The sequence below is a fragment of the Diprion similis genome, chromosome 9 (genome assembly GCF_021155765.1).
Source record: "Diprion similis isolate iyDipSimi1 chromosome 9, iyDipSimi1.1, whole genome shotgun sequence".
Lineage (NCBI taxonomy): Eukaryota > Metazoa > Arthropoda > Insecta > Hymenoptera > Diprionidae > Diprion > Diprion similis.
This window is the reverse complement of record NC_060113.1, coordinates 959,260-972,878: the sequence shown is the minus strand read 5'-3', so window position 1 is coordinate 972,878 and position 13,619 is coordinate 959,260. Positions and strand designations below refer to the sequence as shown.

At 35.5% G+C, this 13,619-nt stretch overlaps 1 protein-coding gene across 1 annotated transcript; it reads right to left on the bottom strand.

Annotated features, from left to right (window-relative positions):
- Positions 1–1,823: 1,823 nt before the first annotated feature.
- LOC124410277 (G-protein coupled receptor Mth2-like) lies at positions 1,824–10,733 on the bottom strand. The gene is made up of 6 exons (XM_046888523.1): positions 10,607–10,733; positions 6,604–6,869; positions 4,512–4,678; positions 4,171–4,407; positions 3,013–3,294; positions 1,824–2,437 (listed from the first exon to the last, which is right to left on the bottom strand). Exons 1-6 carry the CDS (start codon positions 10,700–10,702, stop codon positions 1,944–1,946), a joined length of 1,542 nt encoding a protein of 513 aa, XP_046744479.1. The 5' UTR covers positions 10,703–10,733; the 3' UTR covers positions 1,824–1,943.
- Between the last annotated feature and the right edge of the window lie 2,886 nt (positions 10,734–13,619).

The following is a 13,619-nucleotide window of genomic DNA, read 5'->3' as shown; positions in this document are numbered from 1 at the left end:
TTTTTTGTCTGTACAGATATAAGTAATAGGTATTGATCGGTTATTGCTATGACTCTTATTATTATTACTCCATTAATAATAAGAGTAGGATGGTGAACAAATTGAAACGAACAATTGCTTAGTTTTAGATACCTAGGCATGTATGTATGTAAATATTTTTTATCCAAAGTGGGAAAACAAACGTTAATCAGTTAATTATGCAATTAACGGTAGATACAAACTGTATAGTTTAATACACTTATATTCTTGCTGGTGATATTGAAGATAATGTTTATTTTTTAATCTTTTAATATAAGTTCGATCATATCGCGAAAGTCTAAGAAGATTTCTCATGGCAATGAAAAACGCTTCGTCTATTTTTATTATGTATTGTCAAATAGAATGGTGGTTGTAAAATTATGTGTATGTCAGAAAAAAAAAAGAAAATTTATAAAATAATGATAAAGAATAACATCAAAATGGTAGAGGGTGACTGTAAAAGTGAGGCACGATTGAACGTACAAATTTTTTTCTCGTTATCAGATTTTCTTGTTTCCATCGGTGCCTTGAATCGATTTTGTTCCGCTCCGTTTCGTTGATATCCACGCTTTGTTTTTAACTGTACGAATACGATAATACTCGTAATTAAGGAAAATTCTCGGTCATACGGTGAAGGCAACGATATTCATTGAAAATAATATTCCGACAATTAATTGAACGATTTGAAAGGTATGGCGAAAAATAAATGATTCTATTATAGCCGATGTACATAATTTATACACAGAGATATATTTGTTCTGAATACAATTCATTTTGTTTACTATAGTCGTCTCTATTATTATAACAATAATAATAAAAATAATAGTCATTAAAATGAGAAAATATAAAGCGTATTTTACCAAAGATTTTCTTTTACCTCAGATTCGAAGGAAAATCTTATTTATTTCTAACGATTTAAAAATTTGGCAACGTTGGTGGATAATATTTTCAGTTCGTTTCGTCATTCCGTCAAATTGTAAAAAAATTTTATTCCGGTACATGTATAAAATGAAGCTAACTTTTTCATTTTCAACTTTCTTAGTTTTTTTCATGGTGATAAATAAATAAATAAAAAAAAAAAAAAAAAAAAAAAAAAAACCGTAAAATAAATACGTTATATTTACTTCTAGTTTTATGTAAAAATCTTATATGTATATCTATTTACTACATGGTAGTTAAATAATTAGGAAAAATAAAAAAACAAATGGGTTACAGAGAACACGTAGCGATGAATGCATGCAGACAGCACAGGTATACATATATCTTTGCAATGAAAATTTTATACGATATACCCGACTAAAAATTTTTTTTTCTAGTTGGACATCGTTTTTTCATATATTATTATTGTTACTCATCTCTTTAACGTTGTTCTAGTGAAAAAGGAATAAATATAAATTATAACTGTATACAGCAATTAAAATACAGACACACACATTGAAGCGATAATAAAAAGAATAATAATAAACATAAACGAATAGAAAGAATGGAGGTGATGATTTAAATAGCGAAAAAAGATCAAAATAAAATAAGTTTAACGGAAATGATAGTTAGAACGATTATACCTGAGCGCACTAAAAAATATTAAATTGTACAATAAAAAGGAAAATAAAAATGCTTTTTAAAAACGTACGCTTTAAACGTAAACATTTTTTAAATACCGCTATCACCTATAAATATGCTTATAGCATCTCACTGAATTTAATACTTACAAACATTCTTACCAGGATTGGAGCGACAAGGTGCAGTACAGGTATACCTATATAATAACAGTTTTAACCTGGAGTGATTACAAGTCGATTTTTACCATACCAAATCCTTCCGTCGTGATTGTGGTATGAATTTTAATTAAGTATATAAGTACATCTAAGGCATTAATTGGCAGTCGCATCCACTAATCACCTAAGGGTTTCTACCATTTAGGGATGTCACTGAGTTACGATCCTCGTCGAATTCGTGCCGTTCTTGACGGACGATAGGAGGGTCATCTCGTTCACCCTGTCGTCGTCAGATTCGAACTCGGAACCGATACTAACGAGTTCCTTTATCCTGCGCCACACAAGGATGCGGACCGCTGGTCTGAGGACGAAGAGACCGAAGACCAGGAGGCCCTGGAGGGCGTTAACCAGGTCTAATATCGACCAGGCGAAGGCGTTGCTCTCCGTGAGCATTGACACCAGTTCCATTGACCAGTTGACAACCAGTATCAGGAAGAGGACGAGCGTGAAGAAGAAGGTGAGCCTCAACTCCTTGAAAACTCTGCGATCGCAACGGTCAGACTCGCTGTTACGCGCCACGCGGTTTCGGTCCAATTCTCGCTGGATCTGGGCCATTTTTATACCAGCCATTACGAAGAGCGTTGTGTTTAAGAAGACCAGGATGCCAACCGGTACGTAAAAGTACGGAAGTGAGTACGTGTCCACTGAAAATTTACAGTCAATTTTTCAAGACATTGGTTAAGAAATAATGAACCGTTGGTGAATTCCGGAGAGGCGCAAAAAACGTTTGGAAAGTAGGACATTATTACAATGTGATAAAAATGAATCTGAGAAAACGTTAAAAATTATTTCTTTTTTTTTTTTTCATTACGTTGAACAAAATGAGTGCAAAAAATGTTATAATAATATGAAAAATGCTTGAGTTTAATCCTTTTCAAGTAATTCAATTACAAAAACCTTGAAGTTTTTGATATCTTATATCTCATGTAAGGGAATTCAAATTTGCGCAGATTCATTTCAACGACAGAGTACAAAAGCAGTTTAATTCCTGTTTACCATATAATATATCATTGTCGCAGACAAATTCGCTAAAGGTCAGAAAACAAACAGGTTTCTCTCCGTTCCTAACGCCTGATTTTTAAGGTGAAGAAGCCCGTTCATTCCGAACGCTAATCAACGAGGCATATCCAATGAAATTTGGCGTAGTCACACGCCCAGTAATTTTCAGCCTGTATTTATATTGATTTATGTAGGTATTTTGCTGCTACATCGTACTCACATCCAAACCAGCAGCTCGGCTGCTCGTTTCCCGATCTTTTCACGTAGGTCCACGGTATCGTCGGGTTGAGATCCAGAGCCAAGGAAACGACGATGAGAACGGCGGACAATCCCCATCCCCAAATCGAATAGAAGAAGAAAACTCTATAGGATCGAGTCGAACTGCGTTGACCAGTGAGACAAGCGGAGCCTGCCTTGTACTCTCGAATAAGTCGCCAAGTTTCGACGGTCATAGCGTTGAGCCAAAAGAAGCAGGCGATGAAGGAGAACTGTATGACGAAGGCTGAAAGTAGAATGAAATAAAAACCACGATAAAAGGTATGTTAAAATCAATGATGATGAAGTTAGCAGCGTCAGTTTATATGTAAAATTACCATTTTACTGCTTTAGTTACTGGAGGGATTGAATTCACAAGGTCTGAGTAATTTGATGCTGTCTTATTACGTGTTCAAAGCCTTATATACGTCCAGAATTTTCAAAAAACGGATTTTTTTTTAATAGATTGTTTTTCTTTATAGTTTTAGACTTATTTCTGTCAAAGTCGATTGCAAAAATTCCCCATAGATTCAAAGTTAAGGTAGAACTACTTTTTCCGACACAGTCGGCATGATAACTCATATAGTTTTTAATATTTTTTCCTGCGATTTCTTTTTTAAATATTCGAAATCGTTTTCTCTGTAGTATGTCGAGCCGGATTTTTTATATTTCTATGAAAAAATTGTATAAAAATAATTAAAGTGTAAAATTTATAACGTTAAACGCATACTTTTTTTAAAAAACTGCCATAAATTGCTAATTTTTTCGAAATTCAAAATTCTGACTCGAAATATTATAACTACAACTTTATTCTACAAGAATTTTTTTAAATCTTGCAGATCGATCAACATTTACTGGACATATGATGCCGACCGTGAGGCAACTTTTTTTTCTTAGTGTTGTGGACCACGTGATTTTTTATATAGTAATTTTTGTAAAAATAAACTGAAATAAAATCTTTTATAAAGTTCTGCTAGAGGTATATGTAAGGCCTTATTTTCAGATTATTCCAAAGGCAGCAAGTAACGAGTTTTTCAAAAAATGCATCAATACAACAACGTTACAAACTTCAAGCTGGTGAAAATCAAGAGTTCTTGTAGGATCGTTGATAAGACACACCAACCTGCAGAGACGCAAGCGTTCTGATCGAACGACTGTCCGCTGAGCTGGAGTATCGCCAGGGTGAGAAAAGCCATCGCGAGACATCCGGAATAGCAGCATAAATTCATGCCGTGTACATCGCGGATCTGCCGTGTTATCAGGTACGAGACGATCGTCGCCAGGAGAAATGGCACCGAGATCAGGAGGCCGACTGCGTACATAGCGAGCCGCGTGTCCGCTGTAACTATTGCTGTAAAATTAAAGTAAATTATGACGTAATCGAATGGAACCAATCCGCAAATGGCGAGCCCGACACCCTCTTCCCACTAATTAAACAATCACTGTCAACGGTTATCCGCTTACCTGGCTGGAAGCAGCCCATGACGACCAAACTTCCATCGGGCACGAGCTCCATGCAGTAGTCTTGACCAGGTTGAAGCATCCGCACGTCGTTTAGCGGTGTGAAAACGCTCCCGTTCACCATCAGGTGATACTCGTCCTCCGATGACATCGACGGGTCCAATATGTACCTGAGAGTATCGAATCGCAAAATGTTTAAGGATGTATTTTACTCGTTTGCAAGGTGTTGAGATGAAGTGATAGGACAAAGAGGAGACGATCTTTGTATAATGGCTGCATGTTATGCAATATTACGTATAATAAGTATATTGTGAAGACGGATTAAAAGAGCCAGAATTTTCTTGTTAGCATTGGCATAATTAATTTGCATTCCTGAATTCCTTGCAAGAAAAGGCGATTTTTATTCTCAGATTAATCGCTGCATAGATATATGTATAGCAGAATATGACCGACGTAGACGTGCGTGACAGAATTCATATTGTAGTAGAATGCTGCGGGTTTGTTTCCTCGTTCGCTTTTACGTGTAATACAGAGGTGTACACATAATACCACACCATATTTAATTTTAGCCCAACTTTTCTTTTCACATTCCGTGCGACCTTGACTCTGCCATATATTTTTCGAGTTTCGTGTCCGCGCGGACCGCAGCTATGAGAATGAATGAAGTAGTTTAGATAGGCTTACCACTTTACATACATTTTTTGGATATTCAAAGACTTTTTTCATATTTCTAATAGTGTACTAATAGGTTTTCAATACTCGAGAGTATTTGTTACGATATAATTTCACTTATTGTTGTTAAAATCAAATCGATTGAAAATAATCGCCAAAATTTAATGAGTGATTCATTTCCGAGAAAGTTACAGCTCTACACGTATACGTGTTTTACATAAATTACAAGTTTTAGGAGTTACTATGATTAAAAATCTGTGATCGGATTTTAGAAATCCAAAATGGCGGATCCAATATGACCAACGAAAATTTTAAATTCAATCGATTCGGGAGAAAAAACTCCCGAAGTTATTGGGGTCGCTGATTACAAATTTGAAATTAGATCTGGAATATTCAGTATGGAGAATCCAATCAGCGAGCTCCCAAAAACCAATGCATAAAGTTTTTTGACCGTTTTAGTTCAAATTTAAAATTTTCGTCCACCATATTGGATCCATAATAACGAGTTTTAATCTGATTTCAGATTCGTAATAATCAGCGACTACAACTATCTTGTTATAAAAGTTAATTCACAGGCTTAAGTAGAAAATTCTCAAATAATATGCCGGCATTAAATAAGTAAATGTACACACAAGCGAGAAACAAGCAGCAACATTATAGCGTCATATTTTACACAGCATTAAAATAATTATGTGCAATCCGCGTCACTAAAAGCTTGAAATATATTATCTTTACAAATATGCCACTTAACACTTGCATACGAAGTTAGCAAGGTACGCAGGTTCGACCTAGTTTTTTCTCTCATTTTCCCGGGTTACTTGAGTGTTGAATTGTCACGCGTGACAGATATTATAAGAGACACAGGCGTAACGTAACACCTTAAAAATGTCGCCAGCTAACATAACATCGAGTTGACCGGTATGCATCAAGAAGTTCCGGACGAAATTATTAATTTGCATATACCCGTCTGTTCGTATTAATCATTAAAATTCTTTGAAACCAGCGTCACAAGCGAGGAACTAGCAGCGAACCAATTCAATGAAAGTCACCGAGCTGAATATTATAGCCGAAGCATAACTCCGTCTCCTATAATGAATTGTTGACCCGATGAGATCGTTCTCGTAATTCTTATGACGCGTCGCTGCAACCTTGTATGTACATATATTGAAACAGTGGTTTACAATTAGACGACTAGTGGCTTGTTGACCCTGCATAAATCACCGGAATTCGAGGCATTACTCGAATTTCCGCAGAACAAGTATGTCGTCGCGATATTGTTTCATTTTTTATTTTATTTTATTTATTTATTTTTTTGTTTTTTTGTCTAATCTATAAATATACATACGAAATACCAAATTGCCAATTCATGCAGGATAATTTTTCAATGATTGTGAAAAAATAATTGTGCATTGTCAATACTAACTTTCCATATCGGCAAGGTATTCCGATGACCGCGATGAATTGTGGTTGACTGAGTCCGGGAACCAGCAGTCCGGATTGATTGAAGTCGCTGAACAACGGTGTGTACTCGAATTTCTCGTTCGGTCGGGGGTCTTCGCATCGATTATTAGCCGGATTATCATCGCTGTTAATACGATAGAGCTGGCCAAGCGGACAGCATTTTCCAACTAGAGGCCAACTTTTATTGTGGAGCGACTGAATCCTCTCGATGTCGCCGCCAAAAGTCGTCTGTAAACATACCATGTTATTAATCACATTAAGCTTAATCCATTGAGGATTTAGATAAGAATCCGTATAATTAACTGTACAGTTATCCTCGAAATTTCAATCGACAGAAGTTCAATAGAAGGCGCGGTGACTCTGATATTGAAGAAAAATCCAGATTGCGCTGCGATCGAGGGATGCATAATTAAATCTTTACTTATTTTCTTATCACCGCGAGGGTGAAATTTATCTCGATATATGTATGATATATGTACTAATGACTCGCGTCACGGTGCTGCAGATCGATCGGCTTATCGGTTTTTTTTTTCGTCACTTTGACGATTAGGTTCCTTCTTAGCGAACGTTGATAATAAGTATATGTATATGTATGTATGTACATACATGTCATTTCGCAACTTTTTATTCGGTATTGTGTTCGACAGGTGTGGTACATGATACATTTGTATAGGTATGTAAAGGCGTACAACAAAGTGAGGTGCGAACGTGACTCCATAAATTTGTACTACAACACCGGCGGATTCGTTTCCATGCATTGTTTCGTTATCTCTCGGCATTATTATACGTACGGACTTTGCAATCTCGAGTCGATATATTGTGCGAAATGTGGATAAGCTCTCGTCACGATTTACTTATGCATACTTACGTATGAAATGAGTCTGAAGTTAGTAACGTTAACGCGACGAAACATGGGAGGGGGGGGGGGACTAAACTAGTTCGCAAGTTTATAGTGACTTTGAAGTAGGCAAGTTTTCAAAATGTACATAAATACGTTTTGTCTCATGATTTATTGCATTTAAAACATTTCTGCTATTGTTAAATAACGATTTTTGCGAAAGGTAAATATGTAATTACAATAACGTTGCCAACTTCAGCCTCATTGTACGTATATTGTTTGGGATTTCATTAAAGTGTTGATTCACAATTGTTTTTTTCTTAGGTTCTAGAGACTTGTGGCCACCCTGATACACATAGCTATAATAAACACCCAAAGTACCCAAACCCCGTATCATGTTGAAGTTAGTAACGTAATCGTAACGATTAATGCTGAGAAAGAGCGGTTATTTCGCGATTTTCGAATTGTTTGAAATTCATTGAACCGGAATAAAACAAAACATACTCATATTTTGAAATATTAGTTTCTTCACTGTCCAGTCATCGTAAGCTTGAGAATTTAGTGATTTTTTTCCGCAATAAAGGCAAAAGTACCTATACATGCTACATAGTGATTTTTGTGACCTTGACCCATTTTCATTTCGATCGTTCGTTCGATCGACGAGGCATGTGGTTGTAATAATATTACAGCGACTTCCTCGAATCTACGAATCACATGTCTCACGAGCTTTTCCCCAAGGACAAAATCCGGTTGCACGCAAATTCGTAATACATAACTGTATACTATATACATATAGCGGAGGCTTCGCGAGGACCTTGACGACTCTCTTTCTTTCACGTTGGTGTTTTTACGGGAATTGAAATACCTGCGTGGGTATTTCACCGTACAACGTATAAACTTCGAACCGCGAAAGGAAATTCAAAGTATGCGTGATATAATCGTCAGTTCCGTTGACAAGTTGAATTACACCGAATTATACGAGTCATCGTGGGATTTTATTATACCTATATGGTAGCTGAAAGACTCGATGCGAGCATCTGTTTCACCAGATTGAAATTAGTAACGTTATCGTAACGAAATAGTGGGAAAAAAATCACTATTTTCTTACTTTTAAAACGACTTTGAAGGAACGAAAATTTCGAAATATCCAGTATATATGTTATGTATTAAAAAAAAAAAAAACTGTCGGTGATCAAGAATGTTTTTTTTTGCCTTTTTCAATTCCTCAACGTCTATCGGAAATTTCAACGATTCAGCGACGATTTGTATCGAATTTCGTTCTTTTTTCTCTCTTTTTCAAAACATACATTATAATGTATAGCCTTCGTAAATTCTTTTTATCTTCTTCTTTCTTCTTACAATTAACGGCGACGACATTAAGATGAAGAAAATATTACCTATCAAACGACTGGTTTAAAGCTCGAAGGACGAAAATTTATACTGCAAGAAAATACTATCTAAGAAGTACATACGTCTTCGTAGATTTTATCCTTTAGAATAATTCACAACTCAGTGCCGGATCAGCCATGTAGCATTAGTAGCAAATGCTACGCGGGATTCGCACCCACGCGTGTCTGAGCGGAAAAAAACTCAATTAAGATAGGAATGTAAGAATATTTTTTGAAATTAAGATAGGTGTAATACCTAGCACTATCACATATATATCGCTGCAGGCCAATCGAAAGATGTTAGTATCAGAATCTTTAATGATAATTTAAAGTTTTAACACATTTCTAAAAGTGAGCGAGCGCTGATGGCCACACCACATGTGTTACACCTAAAGGTGCGGAATGACCGTCATTCAGAGATTCGTTCAAGTCAGAGAAAAGTGACTGACTCTGACTGTCAATGACCGTCAATTTTTAAGCCGGTCAGAAACCGGTTGACTATAAGGATTAAAATAATGATAAAATAAGTTTGGGCTTAACATTTTTCACAAAATCAGAGTAAAATTTGATATCGATTAAAAATTCGTTTACCCACAACCGTATAGATATAAATGTGAAATAAATAAATTTTTGCAGATTTTTCAATTGTGTGGATCAGTAAAATCGTTGAAGGAAAAAAAAAAAAAAATTATAGAAAATTCAAACCGTGTCGAAAAAATCTAAAAAAATAAAATTAATGCCTTTTAAGGGGGCACATCCGAGTAGATGTCCAGAAAAGTAGGCGAATATCGGTTTTTTTTTTATCTAAAAAACTGTTTATTAAATTCTATCAGTTTTTTCTTATTTTTCAAATTTGACAAAAATTAGTCGTGTCTTTTTCGAAATATTCTAGGCACGGACTCGGAAACGTAGTTTGGAGTTAATCGAGATTAAAGTATCGGCGAATCAGCCGCAACTTCTGCTATTCTTCGGTTTTCATCACGCAATTTAAACACAATATTCTTCATACTTGAAAGTTTCAGAAACGCGAATGAAAAGAAAATTGATTTTTAAAATATTCTACTCTGATTTGCCCCCTTAATGTGAAATTACATACATTTTAAAAAACGAACGTTCTTTTTCGACATTAAAGCGTATTAAGAATGAGTTAAGGAACACGATGGACCAAGAACGTATAAATCACCTCACCTTTATGAATGCAGAATGTGTATATGATTTAATTGCTCAGAGAAATCGATATGAATAGTGTTATCTCTACATTTGCCCGCATTAAATCCAGAAAATTTTATTCCGCAACAGTTCTGTTTTATTTAACAACCTAAACTTAAGAAACTAAAGCAAACAAACAGCCTCTTGATAGCATTTGCCACGGGCCCCGCGCTAACTTAATCCGGCACTGTGATTTACGTTCAATCTATAATATTCTTTGGTCAATTAATCACATCATTCATAATCGTATTATTCTTTTTATTCACACGTATTTGCATCAGCTCAATAGCGTCACGTGTAAGTCTCCATATTGGCATCGTGAAACGCGAATTAAATTGCATCGAGTCGCCAGATATTGATGATAGTAAGAAGGAAAATGAAAGGAAGAAAAAAAAAATAAATAAAATAAATCATATGTACAAAGTAAACTTTACGGTTTGTTTGTTTTTTTTTCTCACCCAGAGATCGACTTCAATGAAACTCTATAAACGTGAAAACAATTATAGTTTGTATAATCAAGTGTAGCTTACCAGGTTGAAAGGTATAATCACCGGCTCGTCAGCCAAGGATACAGATATTTCAGTGCAGAAACTAGCGGCTAGGATGATGAACGAAAGTCGAAACATTTTCACTGCTTTTAAAAGTGTATCTTCTGGTTGTTTTGTTTTTTTCTTTTCTTTTACTTTGTTTAAGAAAAACTGAAATCGATTTATTCACCACTAACACAATCTATAAGAAGTTTATTTTTGAAGAATTTTTTCTCTCCTTTAGATTTACCAAAATTCGGAAAAATTGTATAATTATTATGGTTAGAAGAAATAAAAATAAAAAATCGAGAATTTTTATATATATTACGCGAAAAAAGTGAGATTCGAAACGCAACCGATTCCCGGCTTTTTGTTATGTTTTCTTTTTTTTTTTCTTCTTCTATCTTTTTCTTTCTCTCTTTCAGTCTTCGGAAAACTAAAAACCAATCGGTGATCGCATGTATTATCCTTTCTACGAGTATCGCAACACTTAAATTTCCTTGTTCTTCCTATTGGTCGAAATTCCTTCACTCATTATTCTGACTCATTTCCGGTGATCGAATGTTTTCGCGCGCGCGCCCGCGCCCGCACACGAAAAGAAAAAGCCTCTGATTGGAGAGGAAGATAGAAAAAAGATAAATCAAAATAAATAAAAAAGTAAAACACCGGTCACCGTACGGCGCTAACGAAATATCCTTATTCGACAACAAAACGACAACGAACGACGACGACGATGACGATGACGATGACGATGATTATCAAGATAACACAAATGATTATAACGGGGAGTAAAAAAAAAAAAAAAATCTCCCAAGATACACAAAATTTATTGCGCCGAATCGATCTCTCTTACAGCTGCGTGTCTATAAGCTGAAGCTAAAGCTGACGCGTCGATCGTTTTCGGCCGGCGTCTCGAACCGAACTGGGATTAAAATCGCCGGAGGATTCCTTGACTCGAACAAGTTCCGAACAAGACCTCCCCCCCCACCCCGCCTACCGACAGCCGCGGTTTTTCATCTTAGCGCCTTCGTGGTTTCGAGCCAATCCGGGCACGGATATACCTACGTCGCGTTGTACGTACTATACTACGTATATGTGTGTATGTACATACGTGGAATTGTATGTATGTATGTATGTATGTATGTATGTATGTATTACACGTAACCGCGGTAACACAACACGGAGATACTGCAGACACGCGACTCCCCCGCGATTCACGAGCTATTTTCTTATCTCGCCTGACGCATGAATGCTTGCAGTCAATGCTTAACCCTTGCACTGCACACCTCGTGTGTTATTATAAATGTTACATTATATTTCAAGGAAAAGTATAGTTTGATTATCTAGGATAAAGAAATGTTGAACATTGTTGAAGAAAAAAGAGGACATTAAAAAAAAAAAAAAAAAATAACCACAAAGCAACAAAATATCGGAAAATTTATCCTTCTGATCAATAAAAAATTATAAATCAATCAATTTTTCCAATTGTTTAGAGATCAAAATTTACTCACCGAGTAACACACTCTCAAAATATTCGTCAGATATTTGAGGGGGGAAAAAAAACATGGAGATACCGCGTGATTAGGAAAAGGTAAATGTATTATCGATTTAGTGAAGGTGAATTTTTGGGAAAAGAATTAATTAACGATCTTTATCATATTTCACATTACTTATCTTAGATGTTTTTCAAAAGAAATTTACCCGCAATATATCACGCAGGAGTAATAATTTAAAACCACCCCCCCTCCCACCCGTGTGTAGAAAGTATGATTTCATTTCCACACGCTGAGTTTTTCCTTCTTCACCCAGTGCGAGACTGTTTTTTCCTTGAATCTTCTATCCTTTCGAATCTTCCAAATTGTTTTTTCGGTTTCCCCAAAGTCAAACAGGTGCAATCAAGTACGCGTTAGATCACATTACAATTAAGAATATACTAACGGTTAAATAAAATACTTCAACGATCATATATATATATACATAGATATCTGTATAGTATATTTATATTCTACAGCAGAAAATCAACAATTTTTTCTCTTATTTGTAGAACAATTAACTAAAAGTGTAACATAACATTGCGGTATCTCCATCTGTCCGATCAAAAAAAAAAGGAGACAACCGGTCGAGGTTCGGAATTCCAGATGTATTTCAAATTTGTTTCGCAGTCAGTCGATTCCGCGTTGGAGTTGGCGCTATGCTGTTACCAATACAATTAATCTTACACACTCGTCTGCGTACACAATGATGATCAGGTGTTCGAATACGTCAGCTCAAATATATATATATATACACAGAGCAGATATCCCACGCGTTTGTATATCATAGCTATTGCAACTTCGTGCCGGATGAATACACCGGATGCTTAACCCTTCGAAACGAATTCGTCATGTGCACATTTTCAGCTTAGAATATCATAATATTTAAAATATTTCAACATTTGGATCCAGTTGGATTAACGTCATTAGATTCTCCCTCTTATTTTTCTCCCATCAGAGCACGTCGTTTGGCAAAAATTATCTCCATTCATTCGACGAGTTTTCTACGTTCAATTTATATATCTATGAGTGCAAAAAATGTCCTCAGTGTGAACAATTGGACTCGGTAATTTGACGAGATCTTTCGTTTTAGTTAGTCTGATTATACCAAGTCAATTCGTTTACATTCTCTCTTTTATAGTTGTTGTAATATGTTTCTATTCTACAGTCCTTCTTTATTTCTACCGACTGATTGAGTTGTTATACTTATATATGTGTTGCTGATTTATTTGTCTCGTTTCTCTCTCAATACGTTACACTTTCTTTATTCATACTGTTGATTCTGATTGTTCCATTTTTGTTCTATTCTTTTGTAACTATACCTGAGCGGCACTTTCTCATGGTAATAAATTCAATTCTCTTTCTCTCTCTAACTACTATAATATCACAGGTGTAATCAGCTACCAATCATACATACATTTTTATGTATAAACATGAAGTTAATGACGACAATTAGGAGTTATACGTAACTATATAAATAATAA